The sequence below is a fragment of the Oncorhynchus mykiss genome, chromosome 28 (genome assembly GCF_057628025.1).
Source record: "Oncorhynchus mykiss isolate SJ-2025 chromosome 28, ASM5762802v1, whole genome shotgun sequence".
In the NCBI taxonomy this organism is placed as follows: domain Eukaryota; kingdom Metazoa; phylum Chordata; class Actinopteri; order Salmoniformes; family Salmonidae; genus Oncorhynchus; species Oncorhynchus mykiss.
Window position 1 is genome coordinate 24,045,673 of NC_143049.1, and position 20,235 is coordinate 24,065,907.

Sequence of the window (20,235 nt, forward strand, 5' to 3'; positions counted from 1 at the left end):
CATGATGCTCTCTACGCTTTTAACGGACCTCTGAGACTATCACAGTGCAGGTGCATTTATACGGAGACTTGATTACACACAGGTGGATTGTATTTATCATCATTAGTCATTTAGGTCAACATTGGATCATTCAGAGATCCTCACTGAACTTCTGGAGAGAGTTTGCTGCACTGAAAGTAAAGGGGCTGAATAATTTTGCACGCCCAATTTTTCAGTTTTTGATTTGTTAAAAAAGTTTGAAATATCCAATAAATGTCGTTCCACTTCATGATTGTGTCCCACTTGTTGTTGATTCTTCACACAAAAATACAGTTTTATATCTTTATGTTTGAAGCCTGAAATGTGGCAAAAGGTCGCAAAGTTCAAGGGGGCCGAATACTTTCGCAAGGCACTGTACTTAAATCATATACAAACTTGGATTAAGAGGGGTAACCTTACCAATCTGTATATTGGCAACCGAGTTGGATTGCCTGTCACAGAGTGGGGTTACTTCAAGATTATGTTTCCGCTCAATGTCACCTGATGAAAAGAAGGATTGGTTAATACTTAGTATATAAACCATACTGTCATGCTTGGTTGCACTCTTAATAAACACCTGGATTGAGATTAGAGAGGACTAGCCCAGTACAGGGTTTCATGATATAGTACCTTGGTGGAAGAACTCCTCTGTCACTTTCTCGCTCCACTGTTTGCTGAGTTTCCACGGTCGGCAGGGGTTGCAAATGTCCGCACACTTCAGAGCCATCTTTACAAGGTCAATGAGGAAAAGGACAACATATAACTCAGTTTGATTCACTTTTACTGTTTCAAGCTGCACATTTTGCAACACTTCAGTCCCGCAGAGATTCACATGATCTCTTAATGCCACAAATCACATCACCACAGTTCAAAAGGGTGATGGATAGTACAGTCATTTATGCTGCTTTTGTTAGGTGGGAAACACCTTGCTCACCTGAAGGATAAAGTGTCGATGTCCTCCGTTAGTGAGGCAGAGGTCTCCCTTGTCCAAGTGTGTCCTGAACTCTGAAAGATAGTCATTCTGCCTGCTGATGTCCGTAGCCAGAATCAGGGATCCAAGCCGCTCCTCCATGTTCAATCTAAATGACAAGATCCAATCGATATTTATTAGTATATCGAGTAATGAAACAGTTATTTTCATAAACAAAAAAAAGCCTTTTTTACTGCAATGTTGCAATGGGTGATTACACAAGTCTGAAGATACATTTAAATGAGCTAAATCTGTGGACCCCATAGTTAGTATTACACTACCGGGCAAAAGTTTCAGAACACCTACTGATTCAAGTTTTTTAATTTTTTTTAAATACACTATTTTCTACATGGTAGAATAATAGTGAAGACGTCAAAACTATGAAATAACACATATGGAATCATGTAGTGACCAAAAAAAGTGTTAAACAAATCAAAAGAGATACTTCAAATAGCCACCCTTTGCCTTGATGACAGCTTTGTACACTCTTGGTATTCTTCTCAACCAGCTTCATGAGGTAGTCACCTGGAATGCATTTCAATTAACAGGTGTGCCTTGTTAAAAGTTCATTTGTGGAATTTCTTTCCTTCTTAATGTGTTTGAGCCAATCAGTTGTGTTGTGACAAGGTAGGGGGGGTAAACAAAAGATAGCCCTATTTGGTAAAAGACCAAGTCCATATTACGGTAAGAACAGCTCAAATAAGCAAAGAGAAACGACAGTCCATCATTACTTTAAGGTCAGTCAATACGGAACATTTCAAGAACTTTTAATGTTTCTTCAATGTTTCTGCAGTCTCTAAAACCATCAAGCGCTTTGATGAAACTGGCTCTCATGAGGACCGCCACAGGAATGGAAGACCCAGTGTTACCTCTGCTGCAGAGGATAAGTTCATTAGTTACCAGACTCAGAAATTGCAGCCCAAATAAAGGCTTCAGAGTTTAAGTAACAGACACGTCAACATCCAACTGTTCAAAGGAGACTGTGTGAATGAGGCCTTCACTGTCAAATTGCTGCAAAGAAACCACTACTAAAAGGACACCAATAATAAGAAGAAACATGCTTGGGCCAAGAAACACAAGCAATGGACCGGTGGAAATGTTTCCTTTGGTCTGGAGTACAAATGGGAGATTTTTGGTTCCAACCGCTGTGTCTTTGTGAGACGTGGTGTGGGTGAACGGATGATCTCCGCATGTGTGGTTCCGAAGCATGGAGGAGGAGGTGTGATGGTGCTTTGCTGGTGACACTGTCTGCGATTGATTTAGAATTCAAGGCACAGCATGACTACCACAGCATTTTGCAGTGATACGCCACCCCATCTGGTTTGGGCTTAGTGGGACTATCATTTGTTTTTCAACAGGACAATGACCTAACACACCTCCAGGCTGTGCAAGGGCTATTTGACCAAGGAGAGTGATGTGTTATTGACTGTACGTTTGTTTATCCCATGTGTAACTCTGTTTTGTTTGTGTCGCACTGCTTTGCTCTATCTTGGCCAGGTCACAGTTGTAAATGAGAACTTGTTCTCAACTGGCCTTCCTGGTTAAATAAAGGTGAAATAATACATTTTTTAAAAGATGGAGTGCTGCATCAGATGACCTGGCCTTCAAAATGCCCCGACCTAACCAAATTGAGATGAGTTGGACCGCAGAGTGCAGGAAAAGCAGACAACAAGTGCTTGGCATATGTGTGAACTCCTTCAAGACTGTTGGAAAAGCATTCCAGGTTAAGCTGGTTGAGAGAATGCCAAGAGTGTGCAAAGCTGTCATCAAAGCAAAGGGTGGCTATTTGAAGAATCTCAAATAGATATACTTTTTGATTTGTTTAATACTTTTTTGGTTACTACATGATTCCATATGTGTTATTTAATAGTTTTGATGTCTTCACTATTATTCTACAAAGTAGGAAATAGTAAAAATAAAGAAAAACCCTTGAATGAGTAGGTGTTCTAAAACTTTTGACCAGTAGTGTACATAAACCAAATGTCTTAGTGGATCACTGGCAGTAATCACATGCATCTCATATATCCAAATCAAGCACATTACATAGCGATCCTAATCCAATCAAACTTTTTTCACGGCACACATCAAAACATAAAAATTGAGGAAACTAAATTCAGAGGATGGCCTCTCATTCTCTGTATCCAGTAACAAAACAAAAATGTGTATCTCTCTCTCCCCCTAAGGGGACAAATAAAGTTTGAATTTAATATAGCAGGTGCCCTGTCTGTGAACTGACCCGTCTTCAGTGGGGAGGTGGGACAGCAGGTCTGATTCGCGGAGCAGGCCCACCGCAGACTTCCAGTGGTGATTCTCCAAAACTGAGCTATTCTACAAAAGGACAAACACAACCCAAAAAATACTTGCATTACTCATTACAGAGGTCAATATATTGTACATGGGCTAGTTGATGTCTGATGCCAGCTATTAACATGTATTTCAAAGTCATTCAACATTTGATGGAAAACTACATCAGCATTTTATCCATCAGAGACTCAAATAATGACGAGTAGAGAGCGAGAGTAGAGTAGTACTTTATTGATCCCAGTTGGGGAAATGGTTTAATCACCACAAGCATCAGCATTGAGCCCCTGGGTTATTTCTAGTATAGGGCCTTACCTTGTACAGTGCTGCTAGGTAATGGTCCGTTTTGATGAGGAAAGGCTGGTTGACACCTGGATGGTCCAGATCATGGGTGGCAGCAGCCAGCAGACCCAGCAGGAGATCACAGGAGGTCAGCGTCTCAGCAAGCTGCAAACACACAGAACCCTCCTCATCAGACTCCTCACGAAGAGTCACAGTTGGAACAAACCTCTCCAGGTGTACTTGTAGAGTCATATTATTTTACTGAAGGATACAAGCTCAAATGTCTTACCAGAATCTACACATCCTTCTACAAAAACAAACAAAACAAACAAACACAAAAACACATACAGGGTTTCGAGTATCGATATACTTTATGACCTTATTCTTACAGAGTATATAATTCAGGTGTAGATGAGCAATTTGTTAGTGGTAAACCATGTCCTTTTTTCTCACCTTGGGCTCCTGCAGGTAACAATACATGGCCTGAGTCACATCTGCAGCGTGGACTGCATTGTGGTAGGGGTTCTGGCAGCGGTAGTCCTCTTGAATCATGACTAATAACAACACAAACACATTGGTTATTCAGTTAATTTGCAGATGGTTTCAACTATGCATCACCACTTCATTCAAGTAGACAATATTGGGTTTAAATAAATCCATGTCCCAATGCAATATGCATTTAATCATTTCAACATGTATTTATTTCCATACCTAAAAATCTTCTAAGTTTAATCATGTCCAACTGGAAGAGCTCAATTAACCCATAAGTGTTGAATAAGTGAAAGGTCAGGTTTACGAGGCTGTTCCCTGTCAGAAAGCAGAAGAGAAACAATGAATTAACAAATGCATAATAACACTACAGTTTGTAATAACAGACAAGGGACACAGTCTTAGTCTTTAATCTAAAGTTGAACTCCAAACCCATATAATTAGTCTGACTAGCAAAACGCCATCCACAACAAAATCACATTTTATTCTGCAAATTTATACAAACTAATGTTTCATGACTGAACATTCTCCAAATAGAAATGGAGAGCAATATGTGTCAAGGTGAGCCATAAAGCCAGCATGTATTGCATCTGCAATTCTTAAACAGCAGAGGGCAACAATCACCTAGGAAAACACCGTACCGTTCGTAAGTCTGTCAAACAGGAAAATATCAAAGTTCCAGTTTCCAACCTTCTGCAGCATTAACTGAAACATATGAAATATTATACAGTTAGTCCTGCTCAGTGATACTACAACATGAACATCTACACAAATGATGTACTGTTGCTAGATAGATTGGCAGTGGCACTGACCTTGGCTTGACCTGTGAAGTCATCGTCAAGGATGTAGCCTAGAGGGTTGTTGGCTGGGATGCCGTGAAAGAACCGTGACGAGTGGAGGTACCTCTGAAAGCTCAGCAACCTTCGAACATTCCTGGCAGACACAGGCCGCGCAGCCTCAGGTCGGGCTATGGAAACATAAGTACAGAACCATTTACATTAGCTATGGTTGAAATGCACTGACTCTCTTTTAAAGCTATGCCAAGTTTATGTAACAACTGAATCCATTTCAAGTAAGAGTAACATCATGCTTTGTTGCATTATCTTTCAAGAAGATTTCAGGAGATGTCCATATATTCTATCACAGAATTCCATACTCTTCATCTGCTTGAAAACAAAGGAATGTAAACTCTCTGTATTAAAAGCATAGTACTGCATATCATTCAGGACAACGTAAAATACACACCAATACAATAAGTCAATAACAAATCAGGCTAATACTGTTAGTTGGTTTGTTGTACTAACAACAATATACCGTACAACAGATGCATTTCACAGAGTGTGAATAACACACAGAGTGTGTTTACTGTGAAACTTGATGAAAAGATGAAGGAAGACTACCAAGCCAATTCAAACAGTGAGTAGCCCTAAAATCCCATCTGCACGGACAGAGGACAAACAGAGGATTTGAGCCTGCCATACCGTGGCCACCCCCACCAATGTGACTAGTGCAAAGGGGTGTGAGTGTGCAGACATGCTGCTGACACAGCAGTCCATTCTCCAGCCAGCTGGCAGCCCACCAATCTCAGTCCTGCATTGTCAACGCACACTCACCAACCATGGCAGACTAGCAAGCCTCAAAAAGCCTTTTGCAGCAAACTAGCATTCTAGAAAATTATTCGAAAGATCAAGGCACCTACAGACAGATCCAGAACAAATGAATGTCTAATGTCTAACAGGCGATGGTCCCCAACAATTCTAAAATGCAATATCGGTTGCTGGAAAATGTTGCACTGTCAGCAAACACAATACTTACGATCACATCAATAGGGCAGCCAGCTGGATGGCTTCCATTTATCAATTTGTTAGAGACACTTTGAACAATGGTCTTTTTATAGACCTTTTCAGACAATTCAATTTACAAGTGACTAATATCACAAGTGCTTTTATTTCATTAATTCAAGCAGATGACAGTTTAAAAGTAGCAAGAATAACACTCAAGTTTCATATCCATTAGATGCACTACCTACATTTACATTAGTGATGTTTAGTGTTTACTTCATACAGTATCTGTCATTTAGTTCATACATCTATGTATCAGACAAAGGGTTACTTCAATCATAAGAGCAACAAATCATGGATTGCAAAAAGGTTCAGCTTCTTCATTGATAGAAGATATTTCAAGGGTTGGTGGCACATTGTTTTTGGTTCTTACTTACAATGCAAAGTTCGGAAATCGACATACAAGTAGGGATGAGACCCTCTTCGCTCTGGTTCAAACCCCACCTGGCTTCTGACTCTCACATCTCCTAGAAGGAATGGGAAAACATAGTCCTCAAGGTACTTGCAATAATGAGAGGTTTTATTTAGTAAATCATTGGGCCTGTTAAGACTGAGGCTGTGTCCCAAATGGCACCGTATTCCCTATGCAGTGCACTACTTCTGACCAGGGCCCCAAAGGCATCTGATCAAAGGTTGTGCACTTTATAGGGTATAGGGTGCCATTTGGGAAGCAAAGGCTGAGGCGACACAGACAAAGCTAAACAGGAAGCCTGGCTGTGACACAGTGCCAAAGTGACTATTAGTATTCACACTGGTGTCAGTGTAGAGCTGGAGAAGAGGCAGGCCTCTCTATTCAGACTAGATCAAAACAGGCTCTGCAGTTTTACTAGATAAGAGTTATGTAGTAATAGGTAATACAATGTTATCTTACATTTGTCACCTGTGATTAAAATATATTTAAGTACTGTTATCCATACGGACTAAGAAAGAGTAAGTGTTTAAGATCCTGTATTCATAATTGACAATGAATAAAAGATCTTAAAACAGAAACACATGCCTAGCTATACTGACTGAGAAAGAGTAAGAATACCCACAGAAGTCTTTCATTTCCAACCTTGTGTGTACATTGCAGCAGCAGAGAGATTGCTTACAGGGGCTTGCGAAAGTATTCACCCACCTTGGCATTTTTCCTATTTTGTTGCCTTACAGCCTGGAATTAAAATTTATTTTGGGGGGTGGTTTGTATCATTTGATTTACACAACATGCCTACCAGTTTGAAGGTGCAAAATAGTCTTTTTATTGAGAAACAAACAAGACAAAAAAACTGAAAACTTGAGCGTGCATAACTATTCCCCCCCCAAAGTCAATACATTGTAGAGCCACCTGTTGCTGCAATTACAGCTGCAAGTCTCTTGTAGTATGTCTCTATAAGCTTGGCACATCTAGCCACTGGGATATTTTGCCCATTCTTCAAGGCAAAACTGTTCCAGCTCCTTCAAGTTGGATGGGTTCCGCTGATGTACAGCAATCTTTAAGTCATACCACAGATTCTCAATTGGATTGAGTTCTGGGCTTTGACTAGGCCATTCCAGGACATTTAAATGTTTCCCATAAACCACTCGAGTGTTGCTTTAGCAGTATGCTTAGGGTCATTGTCCTGCTGGAAGGTGAACCTCTGTCCCAGTCTCAAATCTCTGGAAGACTGAAACAGGTTTGCCTCAAGAATATCCCTGTATTTAGCGCCATCTATCATTCCTTCAATTCTGACTAGTTTCCCAGTCCCTGCCGATGAAAAACATCCCCACAGCATGATGCTGCCACCCCCATGCTTCACTGTGGGGATGGTGTTCTAAGGCGATGAGAGATGTTGGGTTTGCTCCAGACATAGCGTTCCTCAATGGCCAAAAAGCTCAATTTTAGTCTCATCTAGCCAGAGTACCTTCTTCCATATGTTTGGAGAGTATCCCACATGCTTTGGGGAGTCTCCCACGTTTGCTTATTTTTTTCTTTAAGCAATGGCTTTTTTCTGGCCACTCTTCCGTAAAGCCCAGCTCTATGGAGTGTACGGCTTAAAGTGGTCCTATAAACAGATACTCCAATCTCCGCTGTGGAGCTTTGCAGCGCCTTGAGGGGTATCTTTGGTCTCTTTGTTGCCTCTCTGGTTAATGCGCTCCTTGCCTGGTCCGTGAGTTTGTGGGCAGCCCTCTCTTGGCTGGTTTGTTGTGGTGCCATATTCTTTCCATTTTTTAATAATGGATTTAAATCGTGCTCCATGGGATGTTCAACGTTTTGGATATTTTTTATAACCCAACACTGATCCTTATTTAGGGGCTTCAAAGCAAAGGGGTGAACACATATGCACGCACCACTTTTCTATTTTCCATTTTTTGAAACAAGTCATTTTTTTTAATTTCACTTCACCAATTTGCATTATTTTGTGTATGTCCATTACATTGAAATCCAAATAAAAATCTATTTAAATTACAGGTTGTAAAGCAACAAAATAGGAAAAACACCAAGGGGGATGAATAATTTTGCAAGGCACTGTATCTACTGAATAACAAACCATTACTTAAATAATCAATATCCTTATGGATGGTGAAAAGGTAGGTGAAGGTCATACGATATGTTAAAATATTCATGGAGTGATAAAAAAAATAAAGTCCAGTGAATATCATACCATACGTACCGAGCATCCGAATGTAGAGAGCCGTTTGATCCTCACTGTCATAGGAGATCGCCCCTCGTCTCTGCAAGAAAAGGATCATTTAGACAAAACTCCTACAATAAAACACTTGTTGGGGTGTTTTGTTCACCTCTAGGAAAAGGATGACAAACGTTGCAAATTCCCCTAGGTTGTGAGCTGTATTTCAAAAGCTCTCCAAATTAATGAACATAACTTGAATGACGTACATTTTAAACAGAGGGGTGGTGGTAAAATAAGCAGGTTAGCATTTTCTGTCATGAATCTTGTTCTGGAAGCAGCTCTGTAGTGGCCACAAACTGGCACAGCCAAAGTCATAATCAGATTTTAAACCTAACCTTAATTGACATGCAGGTTCGCAGTGTGGTTAAGGCAGCCCCCTGCACCTCTCTGATTCAGAGGGGTTGGGTTAAATGCGGAAGACACATTTCGGTTGAATACATTAAGTTGGACAACTGACTAGGTATCCCCCTTCCCCTTTAACCCTAATGCCTAACCCTAACCTTTTTTCTCTCCAATTTGGACTTTTTGGATGTGTAATCTGACTTTGTGGATGTGCTATCTAGTGGAAACAAGCACAGCCCAGTCAGTTCCTCTCCTCTCCTCTCCGCTCTCCTCTCCCTCTGCAGCAAATGCTGGCTCAGTGCCACATCTGGGGACACTCAAATCTAACTATGACGTCAATCTGCTCAACCTATTTGTATAAATGATATTCCTCCATCAGCCCATCCCTAGCCCCAAAAGTGTTGTTGAATGCAAAGGCATAAAACATAAATGCCATACGGACTTCTTTGGCCAGTGGCTGTATTTATAAAGTCTTACATGTGACCTTGCATTGAAGTTAGATTACAAGACCTGATATCAAATTAACTGCTGGGCAATACCATACCAGTATACAACTGTAAGCCAAGTCAAAAAAGATCAGAGAGGACTGACAGCAAACAGGGGTGATTACAGAGTAATATGCTCCAGGGGGTGACCATGCAGGAAAGCCGAGGAAGGCTGAACTACAATATAGGAGCTGGGCAATTCCACACAAGATTGGCCCAAGGATAATTATGATGTTTTGGATCTTCCTGAAATTAAATCCATAGAAAGATAATTTGGGGAAGGAGGTTTGGCATAACTTTGAAATCTGTATCCAAAATAATTATTGAGAAATAACTATTCAAGTTGGGAGATGTGACATTTTGTCCTGCTTTCAGACACTACAACAATGAGTCTGTAGTTGCTTTAAAAATATAGTTTTGGTATCATTTGAAACAGTGTGCTTACTGTGTGCTCTGAAATATGATTAGTGTACCATTTCTGCTCAAAACTGAGCAGGTCAAGCATGTCAAGCAGGCTAGAATAACACATCAACCCTGTTACCCATAGGCTAGAGTAACACATCAACCCTGTTACCCATAGATAGACAGGCTAGAGTAACACATCAACCCTGTTACCTATAGATAGACAGGCTAGAGTAACTGTTACCCATAGATAGACTTAAGGAAGGCCAGCATCCTGGAGTCACCTCTCAAACACTGTTGACGTTGAGTGTTTTGAGGTTACTATTTAATGAAGCTGCCAGTTGAGGACTTGAGGTGTCTGTTTCTCAAACTAGTCCTCCTGCTCAGTTGTCCTCTTTCTATTATTTTTATTTTTATTATTTTTTAGCCCTTTTTCTTCCCAATTTCGTGGTATTCAATTGTTAGTAATTACTATCTTGTCTCATCGCTAAACTCCCGTACGGGCTCGGGAGAGACGAAGGTTGAAAGTCATGCGTCCTCCACAACCCAACCAAGCCACACTGCTTCTTAACACAGCGCCCTCCAACCCGGAAGCCAGCCGCACCAATGTGTCGGAGGAAACACCGTGCATCTGGCAACCATGGTTAGCGCGCACTGCGCCCGGCCCGCCACAGGACGACGCTAGGCCAATTGTGCGTCGCCCCACGGACCTCCCGGTCGCGGCCGGTTACGACAGAACCTGGGCGCGAACCCAGAGTCTCTGGTGGCGCAGCTGGCGCTGCAGTACAGCGCCCTTAACCACTGCGCCACCCGGGAGGCCTCCTCTTTCTATTCTGATTAGAGCCAGTTTGCGCTATTCTGTGAAGGGAGCGTTGTACAAGATCTTCAGTTTCTTGCCAATTTCTCACATGGAATAGCTTTCATTTCTCAGAACAAGAGTAAACTGACGAGTTTCAGAAGGAAGGTCTTTGTTAGCTAACACAACGTGCCATTGGAACGCGTGATGGGGCTCTGTACGCCTATATTAGATATATACAGTGCCTTGCGAAAGTATTCGGCCCCCTTGAACTTTGCGACCTTTTGCCACATTTCAGGCTTCAAACATAAAGATATAAAACTGTATTTTTTTTGTGAAGAATCAACAACAAGTGGGACACAATCATGAAGTGGAACGACATTTATTGGATATTTCAAACTTTTTTAACAAATCAAAAACTGAAAAATTGGGCGTGCAAAATTATTCAGCCCCTTTACTTTCAGTGCAGCAAACTCTCTCCAGAAGTTCAGTGAGGATCTCTGAATGATCCAATGTTGACCTAAATGACTAATGATGATAAATACAATCCACCTGTGTGTAATCAAGTCTCCGTATAAATGCACCTGCACTGTGATAGTCTCAGAGGTCCGTTAAAAGCGCAGAGAGCATCATGAAGAACAAGGAACACACCAGGCAGGTCCGAGATACTGTTGTGAAGAAGTTTAAAGCCGGATTTGGATACAAAAAGATTTCCCAAGCTTTAAACATCCCAAGGAGCACTGTGCAAGTGATAATATTGAAATGGAAGGAGTATCAGACCACTGCAAATCTACCAAGACCTGGCCGTCCCTCTAAAAACTTTCAGCTCATACAAGGAGAAGACTGATCAGAGATGCAGCCAAGAGGCCCATGATCACTCTGGATGAACTGCAGAGATCTGCAGCTGAGGTGTGAGACTCTGTCCATAGGACAACAATCAGTCGTATATTGCACAAATCTGGCCTTTATGGAAGAGTGGCAAGAAGAAAGCCATTTCTTAAAGATATCCATAAAAAGTGTTGTTTAAAGTTTGCCACAAGCCACCTGGGAGACACACCAAACATGTGGAAGAAGGTGCTCTGGTCAGATGAAACCAAAATTGAACTTTTTGGCAACAATGCAAAACGTTATGTTTGGCGTAAAAGCAACACAGCTGAACACACCATCCCCACTGTCAAACATGGTGGTGGCAGCATCATGGTTTGGGCCTGATTTTCTTCAGCAGGGACAGGGAAGATGGTTAAAATTGATGGAGCCAAATACAGGACCATTCTGGAAGAAAACCTGATGGAGTCTGCAAAAGACCTGAGACTGGGACGGAGATTTGTCTTCCAACAAGACAATGATCCAAAACATAAAGCAAAATCTACAATGGAATGGTTCAAAAATAAACATATCCAGGTGTTAGAATGGCCAAGTCAAAGTCCAGACCTGAATCCAATCGAGAATCTGTGGAAAGAACTTAAAACTGCTGTTCACAAATGCTCTCCATCCAACCTCACTGAGCTCGAGCTGTTTTGCAAGGAGGAATGGGAAAAAATGTCAGTCTCTCGATGTGCAAAACTGATAGACATACCCCAAGCGACTTACAGCTGTAATCGCAGCAAAAGGTGGCGCTACAAAGTATTAACTTAAGGGGGCTGAATAATTTTACACGCCCAATTTTTCAGTTTTTGATTTGTTAAAAAAGTTTGAAATATCCAATAAATGTCGTTCCACTTCATGATTGTGTCCCACTTGTTGTTGATTCTTCACAAAAAAATACAGTTTTATATCTTTATGTTTGAAGCCTGAAATGTGGCAAAAGGTCGCAAAGTTCAAGGGGGCCGAATACTTTCGCAAGGCACTGTATTTTTTAATGGCATAAGAATCTGCCGTTTCCAGCTACAATAGTCATTTACAACATTAATGTCTACGCTGTATTTCTGATCAATTTGATGTTGTTTTTATTTCAAAACAAGGACATTTCTAAGTGACCCCAAACTTTTTAATGGTAGTGTACATGTAGGTAGAGTTAGTGACTATGCATAGATAATAACAGAGAGTAGCAGCAGTGTAAGAGGGGGAGGCTTATGCCCCCTCCCTGTTGCACACAACAAGCTTCCATTCCCTCTGTTACAAGGGGTCTTATGGCTAATTTAAGATGAAACCGTCAACCCTGTTAAGGTCATCTCTTTTACTTTATTTGGCAGCAATTACTATAGCAATTTAACATCGAGATGGGAAAATACGTTTTTTTATGAAGTTGAACCCTATGACAGAATGTTAAAATTAGTTGAAATTAAAAGTTCTATATGTCCAAGTTACACTTCTCAAAAGGCATCGAATTGGTGGAACAACCCGAAAACTGGCTGCGACCCCTGTCTGTTTACAGAGTTGTTTTCCTATTGTGTTTATGGAGCAGCTAATGACAAAGTATTTACTGAAATGGATTGGACATTGCGCTGCTTCTCTACTATTTACTGAGTGAGAGTGACTCATCCTCTAGTTTATCATCCTCATTTCAAACCACATACTGGCAATTGCACAAGGTCTTAGTTTATGGGCAGACAATACTATAACATTACATATCGCCTAGGCTATAGTTTAAAAAAAGCGAATCTAATATGAACTAAAACAGACAGAGCAGTATATGAAGCCTTGGTTTGAAGGCAGTATTTGTAGTACCAACAACGCCATTGTTAACACAAATCAGTTGTTTATGGCAGCCAAAGCCGGGGTATATCAGGCCCTCACACAAGGGCTGTAAGACATCCAAACCTGCTGTGCCCAAATGTGCTTCAGACAAGAAACTGGCATCTCCCTTTACATGGCGCTATGTGGGCTGTGCCGGCTTGCCTCGCTGCACTCCAAACACTGTGGCGTCTGTCAGGCTGGGACGGACATATGCCTCCATTCCTCACGCCACTCGCTCCTGTTAAAATGCTTGACCTTAGATGCTACATTCACAAGTCAACACACAACTGCTGCTCACGACTCTGCTATCAGCGTAATCTCAATGCAAGTGGACTGGCTTCATCATTCAATAAATCTCAGTACGTCATCGTGATTGATTACTTTTGACAACAATGGAATCGGACACACACAACATCCTTTCAAACACAGGGGTACAGTTTCTTCCAAAAACCATAAAGTTTGGTGAATGAACAGAAATGCACTGTTATTCCTTGCTACCCACAATTTATTCTAACTCAACATCACATTCAGATGATTTATTTCAACCCTGTGTCCCAATTCAGTTATCCATCATAAAATTCCTAAGACTTGCTGTGACTGGCCTGTCTTATCAAGACCTCATCTTTAAAGTCCACTAATAAAATAAGCAATCGATGATGTTTCTATGATTCTGCTGCTAAGCCAATATACTACTACTACTACTACTACTACTATTTATGTTACTACACATACTACCACTGTACTACTACTACCAGAGATCTAAAAATAAAAAATACATGTAAAAAAATAGTTGGTAACACTGGTGCTCCCCATTTTAAATAGTTGAGAGCACCAGAAAACACTTCTTTTTTTTAACTGATTGAGATACAGCCTACATTAATTCTAGCTACTTTTGAAGCACATGTTGTGCCCTAGAAACCCATATGTAACCCTGTATAGGAATTTGTTTATTATAAAAAGGTTTATTATTAAGGGTCCATGATTACAAGTTATCAAACCAGTTCACACAGTTGGTTAACTCTGGAGACGCCTTTAGTGTCTTCAGAGTTAACTAAAGAGTGATTTACCTTTTCTGCTCCATATGTTTGGAATAATCGCCCCAAAACAGTACAGAGGCCTTAGTGCCGACAGATATGGCAGCTCTGCTTCTAGCTGACAAAGAAATGATCAGTCTATCATTTTAATGGTAGGTTTATTTGAACAGTGAGAGACAGAACAACAACAACAAAAAATCCAGAAAAACGCATGTCAAAAATGTTATAAATTGATTTACATTTGCTCTACAGGAAGTTTGGTTTGGCTGGCCGGTTCTCACCCCCAGTCCCACACCAGAAATGCCTTCAGCGCACCTTGGACTATGTGATACACGCTAGCCTTAGTTCAAGTCAGCAGTTCAACAGAGTGAGGGACAAAGAACCATGTGACTCTGACACAGTTACATCAGGTAACGTGCAATGTGCCACCAACCAAACACACACAGATGAACAACCTACACCAGGTCATACAACCCTCGCCAGCCCGAGTAAGGCCAACAACCAGAGAATGGGAGGATAAAAGAAGAAAGTCACCAGCAGTTTCCTACTTGTTCCCATGGGAACCCCTGCAGATCATCTACTCAAGGTGAATATGGTGTAACCCCCACCACCAAGGCCTTGCCAAGTACCTTGCCCGCAGCCAGTTGGTCACTACAGGGTTAACTACATTCGATGATGAACCTGAGAACTATTAGGCTTGGAAAGCCTCATTCCGTAATACCACATCAGAGCTAGGCCTTTCAGCAGGAGAAGAGCTTGACCTGCTCATCAAATGGCTTGGCGCAGTCTTCTGAGCAGGCACGTAGGATAAAGGCAGTCCATGCCAGACATCCGCCAGCTGCGCTGATGATGCTCTGGAAGAGACTTGAGGAAAGCTATGGTTCATCTTAAGCCATTGAAAGGGCTCTCTTTGCCAAGCTGGAGAACATCCCCAAGGTGGCAAATAAAGATCCCCAGAGACTCTGACCGTAGAGATCTACCATTGGAGCTCAAAACTGCAAAGCAAGATGGCTACTTACCTTGCCTATTGTACCTGGACACATCCAGAGGGGTAAGCCTTATCGTAGAGAAGCTCCCATATGGCCTGCAGGAAAAGTGGCCATCATAAGGGTCAAAATTCAAGCTAGAAAACAACATCACCTTCCCTCCATTCTGGGTATTCACCAACTTCATCCGTAGAGAAGCCAAAGTCAGGACAGACCCCAGCATCAACCTCTTTTCCTCCCATGCGGCACCCGTCAGAGGAGACAAGCAAGACAGACACGGGAAGACATTATCTGTCCACAAGACAAGTATCTTCAACAGAAAACACGGGGGATCAGAAGAAACCAGTGGATTTGAATAAGCACCGCCCCATCCACAACAAGTCTCATTGTTAAAGAAGTGTAGAGGTTTCAGAGAGAAGTCCCTGGAAGAGAACTGTGTGTATTTTCAGTGCTGAGTTCCAAATGCTTTGAGAATTTCTCCAAGTGGAACAGTCTCATAAGGACAGTAGCACGCTTAATCCACATAGCTCAGATCTTCTCTCAGCCTGCACAAGAGAGCAGCTGCCATGGATGGCATATCTGTCTGAAGAATCGCACTGAAGAAGAGCTGGAAAGAGGCAAAGTCCTTGTGATAGAGTGTCCAAGACGAGTGTTATGCAGAGGAATTTAGGTGCATAGCAGCAGAACACAGTTTTCCTACCTGACAGCAGTCTACGAAGTCTGCATCCCATCATGACCGTGAAGGACTGCTCAGAGTTGGAGGCCGAATCAAGCAATCTAAATTAGGAACAAACGATGTCAACCACATCATTCTAGTTCCTCACCACCTGGCAAACTTGCTTGTGCGTCACCCCCATGAGGCTGTGAAGCATCATGGGAGACATTTCACAGAGTGTGCCATACGAGCAGATTGATTCTGGTTGGTTGGAGCTAAGAGATATCAGCGGTGCACTCTTCAAGTGTGTCACGTGCAAGAAGCTCAGCGGGAAGACAGAACACCAGCAGATGGCATAACTGCCAGCTGAACAGCTACAGGTAACGCCACCTTTCACCTAAGTAGGCACAGACGTTTTCGGCCCATGGGAGGTGGTCTCACGCCGCACCAGAGGGCACGCCAATAGCAAAAGGTGGGCGGTTATGTTCTTGTGCATGTGCACAAAAGCTGGACACATAGAAGTAATTGAATCACTAAGTGCTTACAGGCTCATAAACGTCCTGAGAAGATTCTCCTCAATCAGAGGCAAAGCAAAGCAGATACGTTCAGATTGTGGTACAAACTTTGTTGGTTCTTGCCGAGACCTGGAGGATGGCTGGATCAAGCTCCAGTTCAGAAAGCGTGGAGAGGTACAGTCGGAAGTTTACATACACTTAGGTTGGAGTCATTAAAACTTGTTTTTCAACCACTCCAAAGTCAGTTAGGACATCTACTTTGTGCATTACACAATTTCACAATTGCATTACACAAAGTAATTTTTCCAACAATTGTTTACAGACAGATTATTTAACTTATAATTCACTGTATTACAATTCCAGTGGGTCAGTGGGTTAACATACACTAAGTTCACTGTGCCTTTAAACAGCTTGGAAAATTCCAGAAAATTATGTCATGGCTTTAGAAGCTTCTGATAGGCTAAATTAAAAAACATTTGAGTCAATTGGAAGTGTACCTGTGGATGAATTTCAATGCCTACCTTCAAACTCAGTGCCTTTTTGCTTGACATCATGGGAAAATCAAAAGAAATCAGCCAAGACCTCAGAAAAAAAATGTTGACCTCCACAAGTCTGGTTCATCCGTGGGAGCAATTTCCAAATGCCTGAAGGTACCATGTTCATCTGTACAAGCAATAGTACGCAAGCATAAACACCATGGGACAACGCAGCCGACATACCGCTCAGGAAGGAGATGCGTTCTGTCTCCTAGAGATGAACGTACTTTGGTGCAAAAAGTGCAAATCAATCCCAGAACAGCAGCAAAGAACCTTGTGAAGATGCTGGAGGAAACAGGCACAAAAGTATCTATATCTACAAAAAAACTAGTCCTATATAGACACAACCGGAAAGACCACTTAGTATGTGGTGAGGAAAGTCAACGTGAGAGTCGTCAAACTATGAAAGTCTTCTCTCGGCCTGCTCCAAAACTACCATAAAAAAAGCCAGACTATGGTTTGCAATTGCACATGGGGACAAAGACCGTACTTTTTGGAGAAATGTCATCTGGTCTGATGAAACAAAAATAGGACTGTTGGCCATAATGACCATCGTTATGTTTGGAGGAAAAAGGGGGAAGCTCGCAAGCCGAAGAACATCATCCCAACCGTGAAGCATGGGGGTGGCAGCATCATGTTGTGGGGGTGCTTTGCTGCAGGAGGGACTGGCGCACTTCACAAAATAGATGGCATCATGAGGTAGGAAAACCGTGGACATATTGAAGCAACATCTCAAGACATCAGTCAGGAAGTTAAAGCTGGGTCACAAATGGGTCTTTCAAATGGACAATAACCCCAAGCATACTTCCAAAGTTGTGGCAAAATGTCTTAAGGACAACAAAGTCAAGGTATTGGAGTGGCCATCACAAAGCCCTGACCTGAATCCCATAGAAAATGTGTGGGCAGAACAGAAAAGGTGTGTGTGAGCAAGGAGACCTACAAAGCTGATTCTGTTACAGGAGGAATGGGCCAAAATTCACCCAACTTATTGTGGGAAGCTTGTGGAAGGCTACCCAAAACATTCAACCCAAGTTATACAATTTAAAGGCAATGCTACCATGCATGTAAACTTCTGACCCACTGGGAATGTGATGAAATAAATAAAAGCTCAAATAAATCTCTACTATTATTCTGACATTTCACATTCTTAAAATAAAGTGGTGATCCTAACTGACCTAATACATTTTTTTTTCTAGGATTAAATGTAAGGAATTGTGAAAAACTGAGTTTAAATGTATTTGGCTAAGGTGTATGTAAACTTTGACTACAACTGTATCTCCAAGAACAGAAATGTACCTGGGTGTTCAACCCACCTCACTCATCCCATGTGGGTGGTGCATAGAAGCGGATGATTGGCATTGCACGTCGTTTCCTCGACTGCATGCTCCTCCACTGTGGATCTTCCCGCCTTACACATGAAGTCCTGACAACACTGACGGCCGAGGTCACAACAGTGATGAATGCCAGGCCTCTACTCCTAGTATCTTCAGACCCGGAATCACCCCTCATCCTCACTCTAGCTATGCTCTTGACCCTGAAGACTGGCGTCCCCCCTCCTCCACCAGGCAAGTTCGGGGAAGTTGAACTCTACAAGCAAGAGTGGAAGCAAGTACAAAGTCTAGTGGACACCTTTTGGAACAGGTGGTGGAGGGAGTATCTCTGCACGCTGCAGAGCCAACGCAAGTGGCAGAACAAGAGGCCAGATCTTAAAGAAGGGGATGTTGTCTTAATAGACAGTCAGGCTAAAATAAATTAATGGCCTATGGCCATCGTTGTAAAGACCCTTCCCAGCTGGGATGGGATGGTGAGGAAAGTCAACGGGAGAGTCGTCAAGGAGGGAACTATGAAAGTCCTCTCTCTGCCTATTTCCGAAATGGTTCTCCTTCTTTCTTCGGAAGACACCAGTGGTCAGAGTTAGGTTTATGTGGGATCGTTAAATACCCCAGGAGGGGAGTGTTCTGGACCTGTTAGATGTTTAGCACCCTGAGTGGGAGTTTAAGTGCAGCAGTGTAGAATTTACCTGTTTGTGGCATGTGACAAGAAACAGTTCAGAAGAGAAGCAATGTGTAAGATGTGCAAGTTCTCCCTAGGGACACCTAGCTAAGCAATATCAAGCATACAGTTGCATTCTAGTAACTTTATATTTGGCTCTAGATTGAGTACTCTTACTCCTATTTTCATACATTTAGTTCAGTTATTGTGGAACACATTCTGTGCTCTATTCTAGTGTAAGTGAAAACATGTACTTTTGTGTTTATTGAGGTTTCACAATGTGATTCAAGTAAAAAGTGTTTAGCTAACTGGATAGCTGGATAAGGGCTACTGTACATTTAGTGAGTTCAGTATACAGTACATTCTATATACTCAATTTTCCATCACAAATAGTACGGTTAGTATGACTATTTGAACACAGCTATAATTTGATGCCCTTCCATTGGCTCCGTTCCAGCCATTATTATGAGCCTTCCTCCCCTCAGCAGCCTCCACTGGATGTAATGCACCCTGGACTGAAGAGGCAGACAAATAGGAGAACATGTGTTAGACCATCCATTAAATTACACATTTCGACGTAGGAATATTGCAAAAATATTATCAAATGGCTCACTTGAGAGGAGACAACCTCCCGTGTTATGTCACCGGTCAGTATTGAAATCTGACATGTATGATAGGTGTTTTCATGATCTAAAAGTCATTTTCCTATTAACTTCCAGTGTAGTGAAAGTGGCTTTATCACAATGCTACTTCATACCGGACAAATTCCTGCCTGCTTGAACAGCAATAGCTGAGAAACGCATGAAAACATGAAATTACCCAGGGAAGTGATAGAACATCACCCAGAGATGCACAAAAACAATACAACATTCAAAATGGGTGAATCGTTACTTTAAGTAGCTAATGGGATTTAAAGGGATCTGTGAAAGATTCCAGTACTGTTGGCCAAACCCTTACCCAAGCTCAGTTTCAGCTAATGAAACAAAACACCGCTGGCCCGTGGGAAATTGCTTGCAGAGAGAAAGCCGTCTAATTAGCAGCAACAGGATTGGGTTTCAGGATTGTCCACTGGGAAAATCCCACAAACCACATGGAGCAAAGAGAACAACTCAAATGTCACCATTCACTTTCCCACCACCCAAAGAGTCAATGACACCTCAATGATTTTGGACATAGAGCTTTTGTCATTAAAGCCCCCATGCAATATTTTTTAAATCATCACCATGTATCTAATAAATCACAGTGTATTTTTTGGTTGAAAATAACT

The 20,235-nt window shown here is 41.8% G+C and overlaps 1 protein-coding gene across 4 annotated transcripts in view; it reads right to left on the reverse strand.

The window, feature by feature from the left end:
* LOC110508763 (high affinity 3',5'-cyclic-AMP phosphodiesterase 7A) overlaps window positions 1-20,235 on the reverse strand; it is a 31,263-nt gene that overhangs the window by 3,358 nt on the left and 7,670 nt on the right. The window contains exons 2-12 of one of the 4 annotated variants that reach the window (XR_016493054.1): window positions 8,523-8,592; window positions 6,279-6,365; window positions 4,873-5,027; window positions 4,702-4,765; window positions 4,283-4,378; window positions 3,861-4,125; window positions 3,605-3,736; window positions 3,225-3,316; window positions 953-1,097; window positions 649-745; window positions 439-519 (exon numbers count right to left, since the gene is read on the reverse strand). Coding sequence is in view for 3 of the 4 variants with exons in the window: in XM_021589547.3 (XP_021445222.1) it covers window positions 439-519; window positions 649-745; window positions 953-1,097; window positions 3,225-3,316; window positions 3,605-3,736; window positions 4,025-4,125; window positions 4,283-4,378; window positions 4,702-4,765; window positions 4,873-5,027; window positions 6,279-6,365; window positions 8,523-8,592 (1,120 nt within the window). In the remaining variant the exon portion in view is untranslated. Of the gene's footprint in view, window positions 1-438; window positions 520-648; window positions 746-952; window positions 1,098-3,224; window positions 3,317-3,604; window positions 3,737-3,860; window positions 4,126-4,282; window positions 4,379-4,701; window positions 4,766-4,872; window positions 5,028-6,278; window positions 6,369-8,522; window positions 8,593-20,235 lie in introns of all 4 variants that reach the window. The other 3 variants (XM_021589549.3, XM_021589547.3, XM_021589548.3) reach the window with 3 other exon arrangements.